The 27249-nt window shown below is 40.9% G+C and overlaps 3 protein-coding genes across 3 annotated transcripts; 1 reads left to right on the plus strand and 2 right to left on the minus strand.

The window, feature by feature from the left end:
• Nucleotides 1–341: 341 nt before the first annotated feature.
• On the minus strand, nt 342–2305 carry LOC139655393 (protachykinin-like). Its single transcript, XM_071532785.1, has 5 exons — nt 2044–2305; nt 1357–1462; nt 1220–1243; nt 563–619; nt 342–471 (listed from the first exon to the last, which is right to left on the minus strand). The coding sequence occupies exons 1-5, from the start codon at nt 2140–2142 to the stop codon at nt 461–463; spliced, it is 297 nt and encodes a 98-aa protein (XP_071388886.1). The 5' UTR covers nt 2143–2305; the 3' UTR covers nt 342–460.
• Nucleotides 2306–3395: 1090 nt separating this feature from the next.
• Nucleotides 3396–18090, plus strand: LOC139655399 (uncharacterized). Its single transcript, XM_071532794.1, has 12 exons — nt 3396–4055; nt 4693–4832; nt 5529–5704; nt 7131–7291; nt 8076–8216; nt 8449–8570; nt 9831–9999; nt 11688–11830; nt 12936–13060; nt 13150–13276; nt 15017–15150; nt 17881–18090. The coding sequence occupies exons 1-12, from the start codon at nt 3571–3573 to the stop codon at nt 18004–18006; spliced, it is 2049 nt and encodes a 682-aa protein (XP_071388895.1). The 5' UTR covers nt 3396–3570; the 3' UTR covers nt 18007–18090.
• Nucleotides 18091–18910: 820 nt separating this feature from the next.
• Nucleotides 18911–27011, minus strand: LOC139655397 (collagen alpha-1(XXVIII) chain-like; the record flags this gene model as incomplete). The annotated part of the gene is made up of 7 exons (XM_071532791.1): nt 18911–19506; nt 20654–20936; nt 22571–22755; nt 23966–24520; nt 25106–25182; nt 26233–26301; nt 26943–27011. Coding segments are annotated over 7 exons (1411 nt in total), but the record flags the coding sequence as incomplete, so codon positions are not given.
• Nucleotides 27012–27249: the final 238 nt, after the last annotated feature.

The raw sequence follows: 27249 nt of genomic DNA on the forward strand, positions 1-27249 counted from the left end.
ACTATTTTGATCATAGTTTAACTGATATCTCTACCTGCAATACAGATTCTGGACAAAATCGTATCTAACAATAAAAATATTCTCACATTTGGGTCCGAAAGACAAAATCTCATCGAATGGGGGTCTGTGGCTCTAATGTGGACTAAATTAGGAGTCCTTGATATGAAAAAGGTTGAGAATCACTGGTGTAGATGGATTATTTTTCACTTCTTTTGGCCACATCACCACTAGATGGCACTACTTGGACAAATATTCTCTGAACATTGGCAGGAGGGTCAATTTCTCTTCAATTTATGCAGCTCATTTTGCACATGTAGATAACGTTTATATGATCATGATAAAAAAAAAATGTCATGACAAAGTGACATTCTGCCAAAAAAAAAAAATCAGATTTTATCGAAGCAGTGTGAAACTATGAAAACAAAGTGGATCCTTGGTGTCTTCTGGTCTGATGCGCAGCTCAGAGGGAACCTGCAGGGATGAAACAACACAGCTGTTACAACACAGTCCCGCTGAAATGACACTTCAATATGATTTGTCAGTGTTGATGAATGAATCATACCTTCTCCCTCAAAACTCCGTTTTCCCATCAGTCCCACAAAGTTCTGAAATTTGTGTCCTGGGGATTACAGAAAATCCGTAAAAATCAATTTCCATGAAGTTACACCTTGTCACTGCTGTCACAACGCTACAGCGGGATGTTACAGCTGTGGAAATGTCATTTTGGTTATATTGACTAGTTACAATACACTACGACATCAAACTCCTTAATGTTATCCCTGAAATGTCCTAATTTCTCCATTATTTCTCCATAATTATCCATTAAAAATAACATCTTTAAAAAAGTATGGTTAGTATCCTGGGTTTTTAAGGGATTTACTCATGGGTTGGTTCGTGGAGACACTAGAAATCAAGAGATTTTTTTAATGCCTTTTGTGCAGGTTTACAGGGTTATTAATGAGTTATTAATGGAAAGGTCCTGTCTCCCTGAATTTTACATTAGCCTATATTAGAAAGTAAGCAGTCAAACATTTAAGGGGTGTTTAAGATGGTTTTGATGGGGTCTCCTCCATTAATGACTCCCTTAACTCATTTTAAGGGGATTTTGCATAAATTAAGGGGTGATTTTAATGTAAATGTAAGGGTAGCCTATTGTAAGGGATTGCTGGTGTACATCCTGCTAAAAAATAATGTCAGGCTGGACGGAGAGGAAACTTACTCCTACGTGTCATCTGCGCTTTTGCTGCTTGGAGCAAAAAGAAAAGGAATTCAGTTATTGATCATTAAACCTGGACGCAGCAAATCATAAATACAGTTAATATGTTAATGTGAAAGGGATTAAATACACGATCCCACCAGAGGCTTTCATGTTCCCCAGGAGACCGAGATGCTGGCGTGGTCTTGTTTTTCTGCCCATTCTGCTCAATATATCTTGAACCAGCTCAGAGTTTGGCCATTTGCTCTGTATGCAGATATGAGAGAGAGAGGGAGAGAGAGAGAGAGAGAGAGAGAGAGAGAGAGAGAGAGAGAGAGAGAGAGAGAGAGTGAGAGAGTGAGAGTAAGAGTGAGAGATTAAATATAGCTGGATTGTGGATTCCCTTAGCCAGGTAACGTCAATTAGGCTATCTGGCGCTTTTATGTCTGTGCGTGTTAAAAAGTTATATATCTAAGTTATATATCATGTAAGTACATATATAAATCTAAAAATCGAATTATCTATTAGCTATATGCAAGTTCCAGCATGCATTCATTTCAATAAACATGCAGCAATATCTTACAAAATTGACCTAGGTGTGGTGGGTCTCTGTCTTAAAGAGCTGCTGACACTAAAATAATTTCATCAGTCTGGGTTTCAGTGGAGAGTTTTAGTGTCCCGTGATGATCTAAATGCTGTTTCAGAGGCTTTTCCACCCTGACAAGAATAAAACACTGAATATAGGCCTATGCTATTTTTCCAATTCTTGTCACTATTCTATTCAATTCTAAGATGTTGGGGAAATCCAAATGTTTGGACCCACTGTTAGTATATTTAATAAAACTTACCTCTTCGACGCTCCTTCTCCAGTTGTCCAAATCCTTTTCTTGGCAGAAGACATTTGCCAAAAGGAGGAGAGCGATGACAACAAGTGTGACTATCCTCATTTCAAAACTGCCACCGCGCGTAATCTCACTCTAATGTAAATAAAATGTTTAAACTGAAATCCGATTAGTCTCGTTTACAACTAAATAAATGCACCGGTCTGCTGGATTATTTTAAAGGTTGATGGAGTGAGCAACGACGCGTCTTCTCCATTGACGCGACATTCAGGTCCCTCAACGCACCTTTGCTCGCACGGCGCTTTTACGCACGACTGAAGTGGATGGATGTGGGTCGATGTTGTTCCCAGCAATTACTTTGAGTGTTGGGCTGGGCTGAACTTGTTGACATGGTTTTCAATTACTGTGAGCCTCATGCCCCGCGCTCCCGAAAATATTTCCAAGAATATGTCAAAACAAAAAGGCACCGATAAATTAGGATTTAGAGTTTCTGAACTTCTATTAAGAGTTAATGTAATACAGTCTATGAATATATGAATCCGCACGAATCAACAATTCAGATTCAATCAATCAATCAATCAATCAATTCATTAATTGGAGTCAAAGATGACATTTTGGCCGAGTCAGATTAATGTAAATACCCTAGAGACATCATGACTAACATAAGTATTGATCAGTATAAACGTAAATCTATTAGAATAGAGTAGCAAGCAATTACTGTATTAAGTCCACTTGTTGCTGTGAGTTTCATTAATATCAGAAGAATACAGAAAGTAGAGTCGACCTCTATTGTTAAAAAGCATAAAACCTCCACAAGCCTCGTTAGAAATGGCAACACGGAGCACAAGCACAATGGAAAATATATCCCTGACCTAATCATTAACCAGTGAGTCTGTGTGACCTTAATAAACGAACCACCATCGACCAATGATGCGTGTTGCTGTTACACCCACATATGGCAGTCCTACCACTCATATTATAAGTTAAATGTTGCCTTTCCTTATTTTTCTTCTTTATGTTTTTGGCCCTGGAACTAGCCTACCCTTAGAAGTTGAAATCAAGTCTCTAACTCTGTTAATTTCATAGTTATGACTGAAAACGATAATAGTCAAACGGTGGAAATCCCAGCTCCTGGTCACCACCACATGCTAATCAATAGTTTATTGGCCCAAGGCCTATCTGTCCACTAACTGTCATGGAAATCCGTCCGTAACTCTTTGACATGTTCTGCTGACAGACAGGCAGGCAGACAGGAGCGAAAACAAACCGCTTTAACTGGAGGGTTTTTGTGTTTTACGGGCCACCGTAGACAGCAGCATGGCCCGCCTACAGATCAAAACCAAAACATCTTTGATTTGGTCAAAAAGGGAAGTAGGTTAATGTAGTGGAAAGCCCCTAGTGTCCTGTAATAGGGTGTTTTTAACGGAACATTTCGTGTGGCTTTGAGTAAGATAAACTAACTATCACAAATAAATGTCCAGGCTCGGACTTCGTGGTTTTTGATGCTTTACTGGACCCGGTGACAGCAGGAACATGGCTTTGCTGTCTCCAAAGTCTCCGCTGTTTTGGTTCCTTGTGGCTCATGTGACTCTCATTGAGGCTGCAGGGAGACAGAAGCGGCGGACGGACCTGACGGGAGATAACCTGGGCCCGGACTCCTTCTCCTCCCACTATGAGCCGCTCGACAACACGGTCACTCTGAGATCCAGGAGAAACCACCACGCCGAAACCCCCGGGCTGGAGCCGGGGGACGCCGCGGCCGCGTTCAGGGTCTCGACTCTGGACGGGGAGTTCGTGTACCCGGCCGGAGGTGGAGGTGCACGGGGCTCTCTCATCATCCACGCCTTCACCAATAAGTCCGGGTTTTTGGAGAGTATGTGGAGCTCGGACGCGTCCCTGTCCGGCCTCGTGCAGGACCTGCCGGACAGCGCGCAGGTCCTCTTCCTGTCCCAGGACGACTCCGCTGTCAGTGACGCGCTGTGGATGAGGGAGCAGCTGCACCGGGCCGCCGTGCACAGGTGACCGGGCGGGGAGAGACACCCAGTGGGGGGAATCCTTAACAGTGGCAATACCTTAATGGAGAAATAATCAGTTAAAAGTAAAAGTCCTGCATTCAAAAGTTTACTTAAGTAAAGGTATTGGAGTATTGGCAGCAACATGTACTTATATTAAAAGTAAAAGTGTTCATTCTGAAGAAGAGTGTTAAATTGTTGATGCATGTTAATGTTGTAGGTGGTCCAGGTGACGCTAGGTCTACATATTACATGTACTGTTTAATTAAACTCTAACAATGCATCATATTTTATGAGCTTATTGTTTGTTTTGCATGTAAAACCTTATTCTGCAAAGTAACTAGAAACTACAGTGGAGTAAAAGTATAAAATCTCACAATGGAAATAATCACGTAAAGTGCCAGTGCCTCAAAATTGTACTTAAGTGCAATAATCTTTGATTTATGATGTTTAGAAAGTCAAGACAGACTCAGTTACAAGTGGAATTTCATGGAATTTAATGGAATTCAACCTGTCATTCCAATTCAATTCCAATTCCGTTTCCTTAGAGGTGGGTTTTACCATTTACCATGCATTCTCTATTGAGTTCATCAATGGCCCTGACCCTTCATCCCTGTACTATCATTGGTATTTGATCTCGCAGGAAGAAAGAGGTCCTGTCCCGGCTGCACTTCTCCCCCGTCCCGGTCTTTGCTCTGGGAAACTGGATCCCCAGTGTGCTTTACTCCTGGAGCTGCACGGGACACAACTGTGGCCTCTCCCAGGCTGTTTTCACCTGTCAGGGTAAGAGGGAGCCTGTGTTGTGATCAGTCTGTTAGGCCAGATTTTGTGACAGCAAAATAAAGAAATATTTAACTGCCTAGTGCGGCTTTAAAGGCCTAATGTCTCCCAGAGTTTCTCTACCATTGAATAGGTGTGGTGGGTCACTCTGCCTTAAAGAGCTGCTAACACAATGATTTCATTAGTTTGGGTTTCAGTGGAGAGTTTTAGTGTCACATTATGATCTAAATGTTGTTTCAGAGGCTTTTCCACCCCAAAATATATAAAGATATCAGCATAATAGCATTTTCTTGTAAAGCCGATTCTATTGCAACCATGCACTAAAGTGAAACTGATAAATTGTCTCCAACATTTGCTTGTGTTTGAGCTGGAAGTCATATTGAAAGAACAGTTAATTATCATCCTTTTTATTCAAAGTCTTTTAAAGTCAATACATTGTGCATTCATAATACAAAGAGAGCATAACCAAAATAATAAAAAATATAACTGACTCATATAACCTTGATACTTATACTTGAAAAACCTAAGGAGTTTCAGGTTTTTTGTCAGCTCATTTTTTATTTTTACAGTTAATTTTTTTGTGAATTTTGTGAGTATTATATTTAGAAAGAATAATAATCACATCATATCTACTTTATATATATTTTTATCAAAATCATATTCAAGGTCCTTTTGTAATGATCATCTTTTCCCACACAGGGTGGAACATGCCAGTGATCGTAAAGAGACTAGATGCCAGATATGATTGGCTGATGGGGCGCTGGGGTCAGAGGTCGTACCGGCTGGTTGACGCAGGAGACGGGTGCGACCCCTCGCCCTCGGTGGCGGGTGCTGTGGCCTGGGTGTCCGAGGGCCGCTGCTCCTTCTTCACTAAGGTCTGTTGGTGTTACAGTCTGTGGGAACAACAGGAGAGAAGCGGGTCTCTGGTCTCAAGTCTTGAGGCACAAGTCTCAAGTCAAGTCTCAAGTCTAAATGTAGAACAGCAAGTGAAATCAGAACAAATCAAGAGTCCAGTATCAATGTAATATCGTAAAGGAAACTAAATATCTAGGACTTTTCAATGCAATATGGTTTTAATAGGATAAAAACTTGGTAAGAGCATCATGGGTTTGATTTCTATAATCAATTTCAACTTCAATAAATTCAATCATTCCAGACAAATTCAGAAAACAGAATTTAAATTCAGTCGTCTGCTGGAACAAATCTCATCACTTTCAATCTGAGTCATTTACACAAACACAAGATCTCAAGTCAAGACTTTAGAAACCTTTTCGAGTCATCAAAGTACAAGTCAATTCCCAAGTCACCAGGACCCAAGTCAAGTCAAGTCTCAAGCAAGTAAAATTTGTGAGTCTGACAAAGTAAAGTTAAGTAATCTATGACTTCTATCGATCTCTACAAGTCCCCCCACATCACCTGCTTCCCCCCCCACCCCCCCCCACCTGGCCTCTTGAGGTATGGTGGCCTGTAATTAACACAAAACAAAGTCACATTTTCACAGTAGAGCCGAGTAATCGGAATTTGATAAAGTCTGTGGGAAAGTCATGGAATATCTACAGGAATGCATCAGAGTTTATTTTCTGCTGGTTTTCAGATGGGTTTCTCCTCAGCAAGCCCAACTGTAATGGAAATCAGACTGTTGCTGGAAAAAACGGCATTAACAAAGCAGGAAGGGTTGAAATGGTTTTTCAGTCCAAAACAGATTACGGGCCAGAGAGTGAGAGTCAGAAATCTCAGCACCTGGTGAAGTAATCGTTGAGTTAATGGTATTGATCCGTAACCCTATCAACCCCCCCGCAGATACTGTATATTCTGGTCATTTTGTGCTATGGAGTATTGGCAAGGACCTCACGATATGATTGTATCACAATACATTGCGATACGATACATATTGCGATACATTGCAATACTCTACATAATTTACTGAAAATTTTAAAATAGAGCTGAAAACACAACTTGCTGTGTACCACCTGGGTAGTCTAATATGTACATCACGTTATATTGATAACTCGGCGGACAAATTGAGTCAAAACTATTTAATTCAAAGGGAATTGAGGGACATTTAAGGACATTTTAAATCCGTTTAAAACTTTTTTTTAATGTATCGATACGAGGGGCTGGAAAATCTATACAGTATCATGGAAAAAAATATTGCAATACTCAGCTGTATCGATTTTTTTGCACAGCTCTACTACGGAGCAGTAAAAATCTTACTTATTGCCCCTTTAAAAGAATCTGTTTCAGTCACAATATAAATTACATGACTTTAATTGATTCATTGACATATCGCCGTTCCCCCAGGTGCAGAGCATGGCCAAGTCCAACGCCTCGGGTGTGCTCGTCTACGCTCTGCCCGGTAACTCTCTGCAGGACATGAACTGTGTGGGGGAGGAGTGTTCGTCCCCGCTGGGCGTCCCCGCTGCCATGGTGCATCTGGAGCCGTCCGTCGCCCAGGCGCTCCGGTAAGACCAGCAGGAAGGAAGGAAGGATTAAAGGCCTTTGGACTCCTCGCTTTGAAACCATAACATCCGTACATACTGTATGGATTAAGTGTTCTCTTCAAAGATTAAAGTAATAATCTGCAACATTTCCAGATAAATAAATGCCTGTTTTGCTACTCTCTATCGCCGATCAATGTAACACAATCCAAACTCTCCAGTTCATGGAAGCTTTTACATTGGTCTGTTCTGGTCTGGTAGCTCTTTCCTGGGAAAAATCCTCTGGCGCACAGGAAGTGATGCGTTTTTTTGTCTCCGATTTGTTTGCTATAAACAGAAGAAGAAGAATTGAGTAGTTAGCATGAGCAGCGATAGCCACCATGGCTGAACAGACAAAGAAAAGAGAAACTCAAACTTCATCAACAGAAAATCCAAGCTCCGCCCACACTGTTTGATTGACAGGTGATCTCTGGGAAGTGCAGTGCAGAAATGTTGCCAAAATAAATTAAAAAATGAGAATCTCGCAGATTACGAGTTAAAATGTTGTTTCCATTTTTTGCATTTAAAGAATTCATTTCTAAATAACCATTTGGTGTGTAAAAAGCTGAAATTCATCATTCAGTGTCTCTAAAGTATAGATGTGGTTTGTAAAAAGTGTAATTTGTTAAGCAAGGACCTAAGTTACCTACTGTCCATTAAAAAGCACTATAATTTTTTTTTTTTTTTCATTTTTCAAGAGTAGGTGCCAATATATTTTTTCCAATGTTGGTCGCCTCATCCTGGAATTAAACTTTTCCTTTGTTTCCAGGTTTGAGCAGCTGGTGAACGTTTCCTTCCAGAACACCCCGTCCCCAAACTTCTTCATCGGTATTGACCAGCAGGGGGCGCTGGCTGAGATGGGCTGGTTCCTCTACCCCACCTTCAGGTTCATCAACTGGCAGGCCCAGTGGTAAGAAGAACAGAGGGTTAGAGAGAGACTGTCCCGTAACTGGAAGGTCTCAGGTTCGATCCCCGAGTGTCCTGCTGAAGTGTCCTTGTGCAAGAAACTGAACCCCGACAGTCACTCTGTCTGAGAACGTCTAATAACGTTTCAAATTGTCTAAAGTCTAAAATTGAATGTAATGAGACACTGTGGATTGTGGCATTTATTTGCGATCTCTGCATCTCGGTTCCCTCTCTAGGTTTGAGTTCTATGCTGATCTCCAGACCAGACTTCGCAGTCCGGCCCAGGTGGTTTCTGTCTTCGATAAGGTCCAGATGCAGGGAGACAGAGGAGCGGTGGCTACAGTCGACCTGCCACTGGGTAATGTTAGCAATAATTAGCATAAATAAAATACAAGGTTTTAAAAGCTGATACTGATATTTTTGGACTGAAGTCACTTATGGCCAGCATTTTGTGCCAGTATTCAATACCTTTTTATTTGACCATTTTCATTCCAAAAAGGTACAAGAATTCAGTGTTTCCCCAAGAGTTTTACTCTTGTCAGGGTGGAAAACCCTCTGAAGCAGCATTTAGACCATCATGGGACACTAAAACTCTCCACTGAAACCCAGACCGATGAAGCAGCTTTTTTAAGGCAGGGTGACCCACCACACCTATTCAATAATAGTGAAACTCTCCGACTAACTTTAAATGAAGAATTAATTTACAAATAAACATAACTGAACTAGAAGGGCACTCGGAGAGTGCAGACCTCCGCCAAGGTTCGTTCTATTATTGCTTGTTCATGAGTCGGATCCAGATCTGCTCCAAAATTTAATGGGTTCTTCCTTGGCCCATGCTACACCCTTCCACGAAGTTTCATGAAAATCGGGCCAGTAGTTTTTCCGTAATCCTGCTAACAGACAAACAAACAGACAAACAAACAAATACAGCTGCAACTAATGATTATTTTCATTGTCGATTAATCTGTCGATTATTTTCTCGATTAATCGATTAGTTGTTTGGTTTATAAAATGTCAGAAAATGGTGAAAAATGTCGATCAGTGTTTCCCAAAGCCCAAGATGACGTCCTCAAATGTCTTATTTTGTCCACAACCCAAAGATATTCAGTTTACTGTCATAGAGGAGTAAAGAAACCAGAAAATATTCACATTTAAGAAGATCAAAATAGTTGGCGATTAATTAAATAGTTGACAACTAATCGATTAATCGATTAATCGTTGCAGCTCTACAAACAAACAAACGGCACCGAAAACATAACCTCCTTGGCGGAGGTAATAACTGAGTTCAGAGAGGATTGGCGAACAGATATCAGTCTAACCCTAATCATATGTGCGATTTGGTTGGGTTGTTTCATCCAAAGTGCCATACAGTCCCATGAGTGCAAACATTATTAGTATGTGTGACCTCCAGTGGGAATCAAACCCCTAACCATGTGTCAGTGCCATGTTTGGAAAAAAAAAAACAGGAAGGAATAACATTTTTAGGTCATGGAAAGTCCCTGTTTTCAGTTCCTTCCAAATACATAACGCCACATAAGGGGATATACTGTATCACATGACGTCAGCCATGTTTTTGCTTTTTGTAATGATACTAACATTGTTGTATGGCTGACTGCAGGCTTGCTGGACCTGGACAGCCTGGAGCTGGACGCCTCCCTGTCCTGTCCCGGCAGGAGAGACTTGTCCTGCGCTCACTGGGATCACACAGTGCAGCTGTTTGTCTGCTGCGATCACTTCAGCACCTACTGCAACACGGAGCTGGGCCGCTGGATCACCGCCTTCCGCAGGTAGGGGGATGCTGTTATGAAAGACTCTGATAACTTTACCTTTTATTTTATTTTTTTTTTAGAATGTTTTTTATTGGTGAAAAGCATAGGCAAACAAGAGACACAATGCCAGGTTTACAGGTCACCATTTTTCACATTACCCCACCCACCCTACCACTCCACCCAACCCCTGCACAACAACAACACACATTACAAAAAATAATGATACATAAAAAAATATATACTGTATATATAAATAAAAATAAAAAATTAGAAAGGGAAGACGCGGTAACAGATGACTTTACCTTTTTGATCCAGGCACAAGAATACCATGAATATTGATTTTTTTGCATCTTTTTTTTTTTATAAAACACAGAAGCATGGTCTCTGTGGATCATTAAAACTTCTAAAACAAACCTTAAATTATCTCAATTTAAGGCCTCAAAAAGTAATAGTCCGAGACATTTTCATCCAAATAAATTTCCGTTTTCTGCTCTGTATCGTCGATTGATATAACACAATATTGATTCAACCTCTATCCAGTTCATGAAAGCTTTTACATTTGCTGCTCCAAACACCCGGTGTCTGCGTCACGGAGTCATGTGTTTTACATTTCCGGTTTGTTTGGAATAAATAGAAGAAGAACTGGGTAGTTGAGCATGAGCAGCGACAGCCACCATGGCTGAACAGACAAAGAACAGAGCGCCACCTACAGACACTCAAACTGCATCAACAGAAAATCCAAACTCCACCCACACGGTTTGATTGACAGGTGATCTCTGGGAAGTGCTGTGCAGAAACACCACAGCAATGAACACTGAGAAACAAAGATGGAGACAAAATATTAAAAAAGAATGTTGTGGATTACCAGTTTAAAATGTTTTAAATACAGTTATTAGAGGTCTTGTTTTTCCCACCATGTAAAATTTTATTTTGATGCAGATATGAAATTAGATGGAGGTATTGACAGATTCTGTCAAACAACATTACTTGCACTCACACTGCATTAATTTCCAAATGTCCTTTTTCTTACACTGTCCATTTATAGTTTTAGAGCTTTCATCAGCTATGATCGATCCATGGTTCCCACACTCCTGGAAAAGCTGGAAAAGTAATGGAATTTTAAAATAGCATTTTCCAGGCCTGGAGAAGTTATGAAAAATGATACAAAGGAGAAAAGTTTTGGAAAAGTCATAATGATTTTTTTTTTTAATAGTGTCAAATGTCACAACAAGCTGTGGCTGGCTCTAGACCTGCCTGTTAGAGGAAAGTATTGTTGGTTGCTGACTGTTTTTTTTGTTGACAGTTAAATAATATTATCGTTGTTGATTTTAAAGTGAAAAACAAACTAATACTTAACGTTAGTGCAGTTGATGGTTACTTTTAATTCTGTTCAGTTCAATTCTGTCTCATTCAAATTTGGTCATGGAAAATTGACAAGGGGTCATGGAGAAGTCATGGAAAAGTTTTGGAATTGCATCAGTGAAAAGGTGTGGGAACCCTGTCAATCAGAATAAGATGTTTTTGCCCACATTTGTGTCTTCATTTTGGTCGTTAAACTGCTCTTAAATTCAGTTCTGGGTTGTATTAAAAAGGTCTTAGATAGTCTTAAATTTGCCTGTTTGAAACCTGCAGATACCCTACTTATTTTAAGCCAGCAGCATCCTGTTAACATGGCTCTGTGTGTTGTTTCTGTGTTGTTTTGGTAGAGGTACGGGGCGCTGGCTGACGGACGTGTCGCCTCTCCTCCCCCTGCTGAACAGCGGCAAATGTACCTTCACCATGAAGACGGTGCCGTGGGCCATGCCGTGGGTGGTGTCCCTCAACCTGAGGTTCACTGCCAACCAGACAGGTACAGGCTGTTGGAGAGAACGTCTTAAAACCTAAGGCTGAAAAGACTGTGAAACCTGTCATTTGTTTGTTTTAGGGTGTAATGGGTTGGTTGTTATTGTACTGGTGCACTCATTGTTGCTCAGGATATGTGTGTCAGCAGTGTAAAACTCATAAAATGTGGGTGTCACCATACTGGTTATGGCTAAATCAGTGACAGAAGTAATGCCAGCTCTGGTTTTGGAACAGCAAATTCACAACTAAGAGGAAATTGGACGCACAAATATGCACTCCCCACTGTGAGAATGGAGAGGTTGGACTGGAATCACACTATCCCAGAGCAATTTCTGATCATTTTCTCTTGTTGGAACATAATGCCATTTTTTTTTTTTAAAAAGTGGAGAACATGGATGTCAGTGCGGGAAGGAACAGTCTGTCTGTGAATAGTTACTGGAAGATATCCGGGCAGGAGACGACACTCTGGCACAGCAGAGAGGAAACAAGGAGTCACAGGAAATACTTTGACTTGCCTTCCTCATAAAACATGTGATTACAATATAGAGAGTGATGAGGGATAAACAACAGGAACCTGCCAGGGAGTGTTTGGAGAACATCTACCAATGTTTACGAGGGACACACCGCCATGTTGAAAGAGTGACAACAAAATGAAATATTGTATTATCACCTCTTCCTTACTGGCAAAACCTAGTGGTCACTATGCTTTGTATTCTATAATTCATCTCCTTTTGTAGAATAATTTAACCACCCTGAGCACCAGTTTTTTTTTTGGTCAGACAGGAAGAGGCAGCGATATTACAATCCTTGGTTTGTTGTCACTTCCAACATAATAATAATAATTCTAATAAGAAGAAGAGGAAACTTTAATTATGCTTTTCAGTGGTTACAAAGTGCTTTACAAAACAAATAAATAAGATAAATGAATAAATACGATAAATGAGTGGGAAAAAAAGGAAACAGACAAAATGAGAATAAAAATAAAAAGTAGACAGGACATAAAAAGGCTTTCCTGCATATGGTGGCATGTCAGTTTTTCAACCCATTTAGAGGGTAATTTTATGGTAATGTTAATACATTGTGCGGCAGTTACAAGCCCTTCTCTGTCACAGGTAATGGTGCAGTGAAGCTCCGCCCCTTCATGGTGATGTCACTGTACAGCGGGGGAACATTCGACAAAAACTACAACAAGCGGTACCAGCCAATCAAATTCCCCGTCCCGGCCTCGACCAAAAAGGTAACGAGATGATACAGACTTACTATACAGACTTACTGTAAAGACTTACCAAACCACATCAACACTATCTGAACACGGTCTGTGTCCAGGTGGAGCTGCTTGCCGTCATCACAGGCCACGGAAGTGATGAGAACGGCTGCGGAGAGTTTTGCGTCACTTCCCACCACTTCTTGATCAACGGCGTTTTCAACAACACCCGCATATTCGACTCTGCCGGTGAGGAAAACACACTCTTAAAGGAGCATTAAGTAATCTATGACCGTTATCGACCTCTACTGGCGACCAGGAGGAATTACAACAACGTGATAGAAGTTAACTCGTCCTACACTAGTCTCTGCCACAGCTCTCCACCCAAAACCATTCCCATTCCTTTTCCCAAGATGAGAAAACGAGCTTACATACACTGCGTTAGCTAGTTAGCTAAATTAGCGTTAAGTGAGCTAGCTCGGCAAAACAGTTGAATTTACTCCTCACATGAGCGCTAACGTAGCTAATTGTTCAAGACATAGAAACGTTTACTTAATATTAGCTATATTAATATTCATGTAATGAATATTAAAGATCAATCTCAACTTAATATTCATGTCTTTTTTTTAAAGAATATATTTATTGCATTTTTCATATACAACACAGAACAAAACAGCTCAGACATGTCATGACAAATAAAATGACTAGGTAAGAATAAGAAACAAAAATAAAAATAGTGGACATTATATCCATCCCCAACCCTCACCACCCCCTACAACAAAGAAAGGCAACATCAGATAAATAAATATATAAACAAATAGCAAGGTTACAGGAAAACTGGTTTGCAGCGAAGAAGGTACAGAGACAGGCTAGGCCGATTGAGGAAACCCTTGTAATATGGAAGATGACAGCATAGGTCCAATATATTCTAAGGGTCCCAAACTTTATAGAAAGCGTCCACTGAGGAATGAAGCATACATGAGATGTGTTCATTGGGAATACACTCCATTATAAGATTGTGCCACGACTGTTTTGTTGGAGCAGCATCCTTGATCCAAAATAGCGAAATATTCTTCCTAGCGGCAAAAGTCAATAAATTGAATAACCTCTTGTGTTTGATATTTATAATATGACCATCTGGAAAATATTAATGTCTTAAAGTCCCACTGAAACGGAAGTTAGAGCGTCTTTAGCTTGTGTACTGTGACGTATTTCCCAGTGAAACGGAATATTTGAGCGGTGTACAGTTACAAGAGGGATTTAAATCAAATCCTTTGCATTTGATTGGACCGCTAAACAGTGGGCGGGGCTTAGAGTTTAGCGCGATACGGAGCTACAGAGAGAAACGGAGCTACAGCGGACTGTTGGCTCCACACACACCTCCCTCACCTGTTGTTAGATCAGGAGAAGGACAAGGGAGAGATGAATGAATTAGACCTCAGCGACATTGTTTTGGAAATGAAAACAACGTTTTTGCCCACTGATATCCAAACACACATCTCTTTCTATCTCTCTCCATATTGCTCTGTCAGCTACTTGACCCAGAAACGGTGAAGTGCGGTTTTATGTGGCTAGCTAGAGGTTGAAGAATGATTGATAGGTGGATGTCATGATATTATTGGTTGAAATTGGTTGGTTCATGCTTACATAAGCACACAGCATATTTTGTTTTACAGGAAGAAAACATGATTGGATTTTGATATAAGAATACAAAGAAATAGATTTAGAAAAAGATTTTTTTTTTTTTTTTGGCATATATTGTTAAATAGGTGCACAATATGACCGGGGATGTGATCTAAAAGGGTTAAAAATGCATTTTTCATTTCATCTCGACTTTTGTCAGTGAAATTTATTTTTGGTAGACCAACTTGTGCTCAAGTCATATCTTGGTTCCTTGCTTGCTCCTCTCTTGTTTTCTTTTTATCTAATCTAGCTATTTAACAGTAATTTCTTGTACTAACGGTCATATTTCCGGTGGGGAACCGTTAGGGACGGCTCTGGGCTGTGCCATGCGGGTCAAGGAGGGAGCGGTGCCTAACGAACACGGCACATGGCTGTACGGGCGAGGAGGCTGGTGTGACGGGCTGCAGGTCAACCCCTGGACCATCGATATCACCAGACAGGTCTGTCCCCCAGCCACAAACAGGCTTTATTATCATCTAGGGCTGCAACTAACGATTATTTTCATTGTCGATTAATCTGTCGATTGTTTTCTCGATTAATCGATTAGTTGTTTGGTCTATAAAATGTCAGAAAATAGTGAAAAATGTGGATCAGTGTTTCCCAAAGCCCAAGATGACGTCCTCAAATGTCTTGTTTTGTCCACAACCCAAAGATATTCAGTTTACTGTCATAGAGGAGTAAAGAAACCAGAAAATATTCACATTTAAGAAGCTGGAATCAGAGAATTTTGACTTATTTTTCTTAAAAAATTACTCAAACCGATTAATCATATAATCATATATATAATAAAAATAGTTGGCGATTAATTTAATAGTTGACAACTAATCGATTAATCGATTAATCGTTGCAGCTCTATTATCATCATCATCATTATTATTATTAAAGTGTATCTGTATCCCTGTTAACTGTTGTTGTTTCTGGGGTCCACACAAAACACAAAGAGCACAAAAAACATTCATCATCAAATATAGACAACAAAAAATAAAACCTCAAAAAAAAGGAAAGCCGTATTACAGGACTACACAAAATAGCTGGACTTTTTCTCTTTGGCTATATAGTGTTAAGCTCCACGGCACTTGTTTGTTTGTAGCTTTTTTTTGGGGGGGGGGGGGTTTTGCACTTTTGATGTGTTGGGAGGTTGTAAATATAATCTTTTCCTTTTGTTTAATATGATATGTTCCCTTGTTTTGCAAATATCACAGTTTTGATACTGGCATTTTAGAATGCTGCAGCGGTCGTTTTTTTATTTTTTTATTTCTTGAGACTTGTATCATTAATTCAGATCAAATACCGACTTAAAACAAAGACGTGACCTTTTTATCTTTTTACGTAACACTACTTGACCTTCTTATGCCCTGAGTAAGAGGTAAAATGACCTCTTTCCTTATAGCGGTTGAAGTGTTCTTCTGTATTATTCTGTATTCTTCAGTGTTCTTATAACATCCGTGAGAGTTGAGTAATTGGTGGACTCATCAGTGATATAACCGCTGACGCAGACGGCCGTGACACTGGAGTGACGCTCGCTTGACATTCATAATAATCAGCAGCTCCCTCTTGCCCCTCCATTGTTTTGCATGTGTTGGATTATTTTTTGCTTCTGCAGTGACTGGGTAGTGTAGCGGGGTTTGGAGACCGTCCTTTAACCGGGGGACCCGAACTCAAATCTTTCTAGCAATGCCATTGGCTTGCTAGAATGTAAACTTAAAATTTAAAAAATGTCATTACAAAGTGACAATAATATAATTTGGATGGAGAGCTTGTGAAATTGTGATGTTCAAGCCTCAGTCTCATTTGTGATTACTACAGCAGAATAAAATGGAGCTAATATCGCGATTAATTTCTTTTACGTATTGTCACATTTTTGTATTGCAATATATTGAATTTCGATATATCGTCCCATCACTACTGCTTTAGCTTATGAAAACTGGACAGAGAGTTTTAAACAACACATAAAAATCCAAATAACAGCATTCAAAATAAGTATTTAAAGTATTTTTAGAGGGGTGCCCCTTTTGGGGTTAGGGTTAGAATTAGAAAATAATAAAACATCAACGATGACAGAGAGAGAGACCTGGGGCTGTGATGCTGTAATGTCAACTGTTATCGCGGTGGTCATAGTAATAAAAATGAGGGCCAGTGTCATAATCGTTATTGTTTTTTATCATGATATATAGTAATACAGCTTATTGTCCCGTCCCTAGGTGTGGGGGGCAAGAGAAATAACTATTAGATCGCTATTATTAAACCAAACCAAATGTTGTTTTACTTGTTTATTTGCCGGCTATCTGTGATTTTCTCATGATGAAAATATCCACCTCAGCAACATGATGCATTAGGAGATGCAGTGAGTGTTGGTTTGCTTCGGTTAGTCAGCTTCAGTGTTTTTAATTCAGCTGCTGTGAGGGAATATCACACACTTTCAGACAATATGAAGTACACAATACTTGGAATGATATCTACCAATGTGAGTTTACTTTTATGTGTATCGCTCTCTCATACACACACACACACACACACACAAGGTTACTGAGGACAAGGTTAGACACCAGTAAACCTCTGTTTCTGTGGTAGATTTACAAGAACAGTAATTTGCAATCAAGGTCATAGAAAAGCGCTTGAGTGAAATAAGCCTATTAGACTTAAGGAGCTCTTGATTATTCTGAAGTGAGTTACTGACCATAAAAGGTCAGATTATTATAATCATGTAAACTCCTTACTTGTTCCTGGTTGGAGCGAGCTCATGTGCAATGTTAAGAGGTTCCAGTCCTAAATTAGATTTGAGGGTTTCACCTTCAAATATATGGCTGCATGTTGCACATAATATAAAATTTGGGATTTTTTGTGTTTCATTTTAAGACAAGTCACTACACTGAATATACAAAATATTAGGGACATCTTCCTGATATTGAGTTGCAGCCCCTTGTGCACAATCCACATCTCAATTGTGTCAAAGTTTAAAAATCTCTCTAACTCGTCATCTACATTTCCTCCTCTGTGATCAGTATAGATTTAATAAGGGAACTCAATAAGGGATAATGGCTTTTACCTGGATTCACCTCATTACTGCACTTCATGAAAAGTGGACGTGTCCCTAGTGGGTTCATAGTCAACTCACCTTGTTAAAAAAGGATTTCAAATATATGCTCTATCTCATTTTGTCCTCTTTTTAGCTGGACATGAGCGGGTATGAAGCCAACACGCTCGTCTACTTCGGCCTGTTTGACGGACGGGACCCCAGTCCGGCTCGGGACCCCGGCTACATCACCATGTCCTCTTTCCTCGTCTTCTACAAATAACGCCACTCTGTGAAATTACACATTTCTGAATGTAGATCTAAATGAACGTTGATTGATGTTGAATGTAAATCAAGTCTAAATTAAATTTCTATTTTCCTACTTGTGCTTTTTTGACTGTTTCCAATACTTGCAGCCTGTTTCATGAACTCACATAAATATCAGTTGCTGAGCTCGCCCACCACCTCCATCCATTTGCATTTGAGTCAAGATGTTCCCCAGAAGAAGCTTTACAGCTAAATAGGCGCTCAATACTCATTTTATGCCTCAAGCCGAAGATGGTATATTGTACAGAGAACCTCCTCTCCTGGCTAATTACATGTAATTATGTCTGACTTGAAACTTCAGATTGAAGGAAGTGCCACTTGGTTGTAATTCCTTTGGCAATGAGTCATCTCCTTGTTGTGCGTCTTGGAGGAGAAACAACTTCTACTGACATAAGATCGACCTCTTTTGGGCTATTCTTGTCCAAGAGTGACACTGTTGAGCTAATTTGCATGAGCCAAGATGTGGCAGCTTCCCCACATTGAATTAAAATGTCTGAAGCTTCTGAAAATCAGGTCAAGTTCATATCGTTGCTGTTGTGCAAAAACATAACTGCAATTCTAGTGTTTTTCTTTCTTGAATTGAAATTTCAATTTTTGTGTTGGGTGAATGCCGTTAAAAACCCACTGTAAAATTTTAAGTATTTGGCAATGAAAATTTTTTTTTTCTTCTTTGTGAGAAATGTTTTCTCTACATGTGGTTTTCATGCGACAACAGCAATCCATTTAAATCATTCAAAATCATAACAGTTTTTGCTGTGGTCTATTTGATCTTTAATGACATTATGCAGTATTAAAAACAAATACACATTACAAAAAAATAAAGTTAAAAAAATACATTATTACATTATACAAAAGGGTTACTTCTCTGAAGAGAAAGGTTAGTGGTAACATAACTGCTCAACAGTGTGTAAGTAACATTACATAGATCCTCTTTTTCTGCATTAACGTTGCCAGTGTTTCTGTCTATTTCCCCTCTTAGGTTCCTCATTTATTTAGCTTGGTTCACCAAAACCGATGGATAAATCATTCTGGCAAACAGAAGAAGCCATTTATATTTAATAGTCCCTAATAGAATTGTAACCCTTTAACCCTGTCTTATGCTCATTCACTCAAATAATGTCACTTTTGCAACATTTGCGGTCCATTTTCCCCATCCTTGTCAAAGTAAGAGTAAAATACTAAGGCACTGAAATTGACATTGCAGCAAACTCACATTTGAAGTCAGTACAACATGTTTTATGAGTGCTGAAGAAGTAAACAGGAACATAACATGTAGGTGTGTGTTAGACCTTGACGCAGGCTTTTTTGCAGCTCTTCTCAGTCTCAAACTGGTTGTTGTTTCCTCGACAGCCTCCGAACCAGAACTGAGCGCAGGCGTTGGCCGTGGCGTCGTAGTACCACTTCACCACGTAGTCCCGGCACGGACCCGGGTCCAGGACTTGGCCACAGCGCTCCTCTGGGAACAACAGAAAACATCAAGTGTCACACTCCAAACCTGTGAGTGGGCGGTTAAACCCTTGAGACAAAGAACCGTGTGAGAATGTGGGTTCTTGACTTTTTAGATGAGTGATGTTGTCAAATCTCATTGTCTAAACACTATAAATTTGAGTGATGTGCATTCATGGTTAAAGACAGGAGAGGTTGTTTATTTTCAGGTAATGCGTCAAATTCACATTGATTCACATATGATTTGGATTGGTTATACAACTGCAGCTCCATGGGCCTTTGAAAGAATTTAAGAATCGACTTATATGGTTCTTAGTCTGAAGCTTTAATTATTTGACCATTAATTCTCCCGTCAAAGATCTATCCATCCATCCAAGTCCTTGTAAACCTAAATATCTCATTTGGCTGTGATGGATATCAGTCTGGCTGGAAGATGTTTGGTTGCACAAAATGTCAAATACACTCTCACACACTGCACTCTTTCAATACTAGCGAAAATATATTGACGGTTAAGTGTTAAAACCTCCAACCATATGAAGAAAGATAGATAGCTGAAGATTTTAATACTGAAATGTCAATAAATTTCCGCTAGTATTGAAAGCGCAGTGTGCAGTTTTTTTTTTTTTTAGTTTTGTGTAAGGCTTTGACCTCAAAGTCTCCCATTGGCACCTGCACAAAGATAAGAATGGGACTCTTAATTAATAAAATTACTATTGCCTGATGAAGACCCACAAAGGGTTGAAACCCATAAGAAAAGTTTACGAAAAGCAAGATTCAGTGTTTCTTTTTCCTTTGTTCACTGTCAAAGTTTAAGCTGTAAGCCCATGATATCAATTCAATTCAAATTAGTTTTATTGGCATTAAATACTTCAGTATCTGTAGCCAAAGCTAAATCATTGCAATCATTCAATCGCACACAAAGAAAAACAGAAAGTATTAGTAGTTAGTCCCAAAATATCAAGTCAGTTCTGCTTGTGTCTTCAGCAGCTCATCTGTCTCTTCTGTCTCAGGTTTTCAGGATGTTACATAAATGGCAGCGAGAATGGCCAACTTTTTTTCTCCAAGAATAGACAGGAGTTATAGTTTTACTTACGGATATCTCCACCCTACAAATCAGTGAATTTAGCCAAACGATTCCTCAGCCGCTCAGCCGTTACCTGACACGTAGGGCAATGGTGGAGGAGTTGGAGGCGACAGCAGAGGCGGCCTCTCCTGGGCGGGGGGTCTCATAGTGGGGCCCTCCGGTCCTCTGACCCCCGTCATCACCATGCTGCGGGTGGGGTTCTTCACCTCAGACGGGGGCAGGAACTCTGTGACGGGCTTGAAGGGCTCTCTGTCGAAGAAAGGGAATCTGAGGGTTTCTGTGGTGGTTCTCTCGTCCGTCCGGGGTCTCTGGGCGGTGATGGGCTCTCTGTCGGGCCGCAGCGCCGGGGGCCCGGGCTGCAACGACAGAGGGAATGTATTGTTTTCTACCTTTTATTTGTCTAGGTAAGATTTGATGAGCAGGCATCTTCCCTTTCGTCAATGTCATGTTCATGCCGTTACACTTGGGATGGGACGTAGAGCTGGGCGATAATTCAATATTATCGTTTATCGTCTTTCAGTGGAATCATATTGTCATGAAATGGTGATTTTCGGATATCGTGACATACAATTCTGCTGTCTAAACTGATGATAACAAGCAAACTTTACTTAAAAACCGCACACTGTCTACACTTGCATAATACTTTATTGCAATGTTTCGGTCATAGGGCCTTCGTCAGGTAAACATCACACACACACGTTTGCCTGATGAAGGTCCTATGACTGAAACGTTGCAGTAAAGTATTATGTAAGTGTGGACAGTGTGGGATTATATTTCTCTCTCAGTATCTACCTTTTTGGTTTTTGCCCTATGCATCTGTCACTCAAAGACTTTTAGGTGTGCAAAAATACTTATATATATTTGAATATTATTTGAAAATTTCAGTTTTGTTTGACTACACACCCTAACATTACTATTCGGCTCAATGGGATGAACATTCATTTGATTATCGATATCGAAAAAAATCTATATGATTATCCTGATATTGATTTTAACCGTATCGCCAAGCCCTAATGGGACGATATATATCGGAATTCAATATATCACAATACAAAATATGCCCAATGTATCGTGGGTCAGAAAAATGAATCTTGATATGCGGTCCCTTTTTTCTGCTGCAGTAATCACTAATGATGCGGCTTGCCCACACATTACATGTCACAAGCTCTCCATCCAAATTATATTATCATCATTTTTAAATTTTTTACATTCTAGCGAGCCAGTGCCATTGCTAGAATGATATATGATACCGAAATGAACATAATTAAGTTTTTATGTATCACATCGTATCGTGGTTGTATCGAATCGTGAACCTCATATCGCGTATCGAATCGTATCGTAAGATAAGCATATCGTCCCATCCCTATGTTACACACATTTGTACCAGAAAGCTGCCCAGTACAGCCACAGTCTTCCACTGCAGAAGTTGGGGGTTTAAAGCCTTGCTCAAGGGCACCTCAACAGTAGTTGCAGAGTGAAGGAAGCGTTTTATTCCTTCACTTCCCTTGCCTAGATTTTTTCTTTTTTTTAAAGATTATTTTATTGCCATTATTTGCTTTTATTAGGCAGTTGAAAGTGGAGAGAGACAGGAAAGACTGGGAGAGAGAGGGAGATGACATGCAGCAAAGGTCCCAGGCCGGATTTGAACCCAAGATGTTGTGGTTACATGGCTCACGACCTGGACCACTGGACTGGACCACCAGGAGGCACCGTTGCCTAGATTTTTCTCGGTCAGTCTCAAGCCAGTTAGCACTTGTAATAATTAGTGAGTAAAAAAGTAAAAAAGTAAAAGTAAAGGGAAGCAAAGGTGATTAGAGAGGAAGCGAACATGTGGTCATACTGGAAAATACTTGACGTTTTTGAGCATTTAGCATTTAGTTGCTTCTGAGGATTGCCAGTGACACTTAGCTCTTTCAATTCTAAGAAGAGTTGTAACCCAGCCCAGTAGGAGGCCTGGTATGTAAAAAAAAAAGTGGTTTCTTCTTCTCACCACCATCTGTACTCTCCTGAAGTCTCCGGTGAAAGAGGGTGTGTCACTGTCGGTCCTGTACGGGGGTTCCCGGACGTTGCTGGAGACCTCGGGGGTTCCTGGAGACAGTCTGGAGCTGGAGATCGGGCTGAACAAACGCCTCTCTTCGTAATCACAGATGCGGCTCAGCAGCTTGCCTTCCAGAGCTGGAAGACAATAAAGACAAACACACACAGTATATTTTAATGTTTATTTATCCAGGGGAGGCTTGCTGAGCACCCATGACCTTTTTCAGCACTGCTCAGCTTCACATTCATACAGTTACACACACTCACACCAGTTCAGTTCACAGATCTACTGTGGCCATTGAGCTGCTCTGCTGGAGCTGTTATGTTAAGGTTAAGTGCCTTGCTCAAGAGCCCTATGACAGTAGATGGTGTAGGAGGCGAGAGCATTACTCATTCTCTGACGCCATACAGTGTGTAATCCATTCAAAGCTGCTCTAGGCAACTTCACACTTTGGCGGCACTGAGTGGCAGCGGACGATATCTGTTTGAATTTTTGCTAATCATCATTGGTGAATCCAGCTTTGTCTGGATGGGGCACTCACTCACTCGCTGCTGTGAAAGGATAAAGTTTTAATTTTCAGTTCCTCACTCACTTCCTCTGCGCTGACACAATTTCCCACCAGTGACCACACCTGAAATTAATTTGGGCAAATAGGGCAAATCTGCGGAGTCTCAGTTAGTTGGGATGGGACGGTCTTCTCTGTTGAAACCCCAACTTGTGATTTGGACTGATAAGACGGGTGTATTTTCACATGAAGATCTCACCTACTGCAGCTTTAAAGGTCCCATATCGTGGAAAACAGGATTTCCATTGCCTCTTTGATTATAAAGGAGTTGAAGGCTATCTAAACATTGTGAAAGTATCGAAACGCACGGTCGCCATATTAGAAAAGCGAGCCTCTAAACGAGCTGTTTGGACTTCCGTAACTTTGTGGCATCACAAAGGTTCGCTCATTATCATTTTTGTAAGAAATAATAGACTAACAAAGTGTTTTTTTCAAAGCGGTTGAGTGGTTGTCATTGTTTATTACCGGAGAGTTTTCCCTACCTGTAGCTGCCGGGCTGCGGTGTCTCACGTTTCACTCTTTAAACGGTTAGCCAATCAGAACAGAGGGGTTGTTAATATTAATGAGCCTTAAAGACACAGCGACAGAAACAGCCTGTTCTTGGTAAGGCTCAGAGAGATGCTGGAAAATGAATGTGTAAAAATGGATTGAGAGTGTTTTTGGTACATGACACCACACACACAGCATTTAATTTAAGACCTCAAGACATAAAATAAAACACTGGAAAGTGTAGAATATGGGACCTTTAATAAGCACATTATATGATCATGCAAGCGACTCACCTGGAAGTGTTTTGAAGTCATCGATCAGGTACACGTGTTCCCCGTCCGGGTCGGAGGCCATGAGGTGGAGCTCCTTCCTGAAGTCCTCGTACAGCGGGTCGCTCTGGTTCACCACCCCGATCACAAACATCTCGACGTTGCTGCCGTGCGCCTCCTTCACCGCCCGCTCCAGACTCACCGAGTCCCTCACGTCGGCCTGGCCGTCTGTGATGATGATGGCCACCTTCCTCACGCCCACCCGCGCCGCCCTGAACACCTGGTTGGCCTGCTGGATGGCGCTGCCAGTGAACGTGCCCTCGCCCAGGTAGGTCATGGAGCGCACCGCGGACTTGATCTGGTCGCGGGTGGCCTCCTGTCCCAGGCCGACCACCACCATGTTGATGTGGCTGTAGAGGACCACGCCGACCCGCGTGGTCTCCCGGCTGACCGAGGCGCGGTCGATGATGGCGTTCACAAAGTCTTTGATCACGTTGAAGTTGTCGGGGCCGACGCTCTCCGAGCTGTCGATCACAAACACCAGCTCCAAGGGGCTTTCACGACACTTCACTCCACAACCTGTTGACAGGGAACAGAGAGAGAGAGAAAGGTAATGAATAGATCAATAGATAGATGGATAGTTTATTAATCACAAAAAACAAATTGGAGATAAATGTAGTCATGTACCCAAGGACATAACAGATCAACAAAGTTTTAAAGTCAAAATTCAACATCACTGATTTTCTTACAAAAGCCATGTAGTATGAATCATAACTGAATGATCACTTACTACATATTGATCTCACTATTTTGATGATTTCTTCCCTCTGTGAAAGATAGCAGGTATGATAGTTTTAGAATTGGTTGGTCACTGATTTAGTTTAATGATCTATTTTAATTAATGATAGATGACACTTACTGTAAGTCCAGGCTCTCCTTTGTCTCCCACTCTGCCCTGTGATACAAGAGAGGAGTTATTGCTTTATCAGATATTCACATATTGTAGGGTTTACTCATAATAAGCACAGTGTTATTAGGAAATCGTTTCTTGGATCAATGGTTGTTGCAGGGTATGTTCTGTAATCACCAGGCCGCTCTGTTGCCCAAATGAACAATCACATTATTAATGGAATAACTAGTCTGACAACAAAATCCAGTACCAGCGGTCCAGCAGCTCCTGGGTCGCCAGGATCTCCTTTGTCTCCCTTTTTGCCTTTTTCGCCTCTGAACCCTCGGTCCCCCTGCAACAGGAAAGCAAAGCTCTGCTTAAGATTAAAAATTGGATTTCATTTGTCAAACTGAAGTGTTCATTTATATCCATTTTGCCGAAAGAACAAAACTCGAAACCTGAAATTCATCATCAGTGCCTCGAAAATATAGAGGATCCAATCTGTGGTACCAATCTAACAGCTAAGGACTTAAAGCTGCACCAGGCAAGTTTTTATGTGTGTCCTGTCTGCACAAATAAATGAAACGTTAGATCTTTTCCTCTCTTGTCTCTTTGGTTTCCTTTGGTATAAAGCATCACAGACCGGCCGGTTGGTAAACACGAGCGAGCTGTGAGCAGTTCACTGACATCATGTGACAGGATTTCTGGGTATTAAAGTTCAAACAGTTACCTCTAGCTGCCAACATGCAAAGTTGCCTAGTGCAGCCCTATGACAGTAGATGTTGTAGGAGGTGAGAGCATTACTCATTCTCTGACACCATACAGTGTGTAATCCATTCAAAGCTGCTCTAGGCAAATTCACACTTTAGCAGCACCGAGTGGCAGCGGACACTAACTGTTTGAATTTTTGCTAATCATCATTGGTGAATCCAGCTTTGTCTGGATGGGGCACTCACTCGCTCGCTGCTGTGAAAGGAGAAAGTTTTAAGTTTCAGTTCCTCACTCACTTCCTCTGCGCTGACACAATTTCCCGCCAGTGACCACACCTGAAATTAATTTGGGCAAATAGGGCAAATCTGCGGAGTCTCAGTTAGTTGGGATGGGACGGTCTTCTCTGTTGAAACCCCAACTTGTGATTTGGACTGATAAGACGGGTGTATTTTTACATGAAGATCTCACCTACTGCAGCTTTAAAGGTCCCATATCGTGGAAAAGAGGACTTCCATTGCCTCTTTGATTATAAAGGAGTTGGAGGCTATCTAGTGCAGCTTTAAGTTACTACCTCTCCTTTTAAAAAGTACCATAATTCGCTTTAACCTCATCCTATCTTTTTAAGATTTAGTGTCACTTCATATTCCGTGATGAATCCGCTGATGATACTGTGCTGCAGGGTTCACATCACCTTGTCTCCCTGTAGACCCTGTCCTGGAGGACCTCTGGGGCCCGGGATCCCCTGATACCCAGACTCCCCCTGGAAGCATGGAGCACAGAGCGTGTTACAGAGGAATAGAAAACTAGATGAGGCTGTGTATGTTGGGAGGAAAACATGTTGTAAAGCAGTCTTATTCAACATAATGAAACGATAGCCCACTATATAGTTACATCAGATCCTTTATATTGGTAAATTAGTTTGGTCTGTGTAGTCTCCTCACTTATGGTGACAGCTAGTCTTGATGTAGCCCTAACCCTAACCACATAACCGTCTATCACCCACTCATATAACAGTGATTCAACCTATATCCAGTTCATGAAAGCTTCCACATTTGCTGCTCTAAACACTTGTTGTCTGGTAGGTCTTTCTTGGGAAAAATCCCCCGGTCCACAGGAAGTGATTCGTTTTACATTGCCGGCAGCAACAACAGCGGTTTGTTTGATTCAATGGTGCCTTGACCAATGATATTTCAGTCCTTCGCCTAGAATATTCCTGACCAATCACAGTAGGAACAAATTGCTTTACCTATTTGGGTACAGATAAAAACAGGCTAAGCGGCATCCTCAATCCTTCAATCAACCTGCCTCCTCCTCAGAAGACACACTGCCAGTAATACAAATGAGCAAACTGAAGAGTAAACAAGCATAAGCGATGTCTGGGTTTGGGTCTGACAGCAGCACCTTTGGTCCTTGAATGCCCTCTCCAGGTAGTCCCTGTGGACCAGGTTGACCCATCGGACCAGCTGAACCCTGCAGGAGAAAAATACACTTATCTATCTGGACACCAACTGTGATTTCAAAGCATTCATATCGCGTTGTCATATGAAAATCTCGGAACTCACAATTTTGGAAATTTTCAAGTTTTTGCTTCATTGGAAGGATTACATGCTCCGCCAACAATGATATGCAATACAATTCATTTTCAACAATTGCAGATTTGTCATTGTTTCACACAGGATGGATTACCTTTGGACCGATCTGCCCAATT

Source organism: Centroberyx affinis, unplaced genomic scaffold (assembly GCF_046629955.1).
Source record: "Centroberyx affinis isolate AG114_WGS23_722 - 3 ecotype Tasmania unplaced genomic scaffold, CSIRO-AGI_Caff_v1 ptg002249l_1, whole genome shotgun sequence".
NCBI lineage: Eukaryota > Metazoa > Chordata > Actinopteri > Beryciformes > Berycidae > Centroberyx > Centroberyx affinis.

Bases quoted from the DNA above. Each gene is read 5' to 3' on its own strand.
- LOC139655393 (XM_071532785.1), bottom strand. From the start codon at position 2,142: ATGAGGATAGTCACACTTGTTGTCATCGCTCTCCTCCTTTTGGCAAAT. The intron at 1,463-2,043 runs GTAAGTTTTATT...ATCTGCATACAG, and splicing joins GGAGAAGGAGCGTCGAAGAG to AGCAAATGGCCAAACTCTGA. The intron at 620-1,219 runs GTAAGTTTCCTC...TGTAATCCCCAG, and splicing joins AGCGCAGATGACACGTAGGA to GACACAAATTTCAGAACTTT.
- LOC139655399 (XM_071532794.1), top strand. From the start codon at position 3,571: ATGGCTTTGCTGTCTCCAAAGTCTCCGCTGTTTTGGTTCCTTGTGGCT. The intron at 13,061-13,149 runs GTAACGAGATGA...GTCTGTGTCCAG, and splicing joins TCCCGGCCTCGACCAAAAAG to GTGGAGCTGCTTGCCGTCAT. The intron at 13,277-15,016 runs GTGAGGAAAACA...GGGAACCGTTAG, and splicing joins CCGCATATTCGACTCTGCCG to GGACGGCTCTGGGCTGTGCC.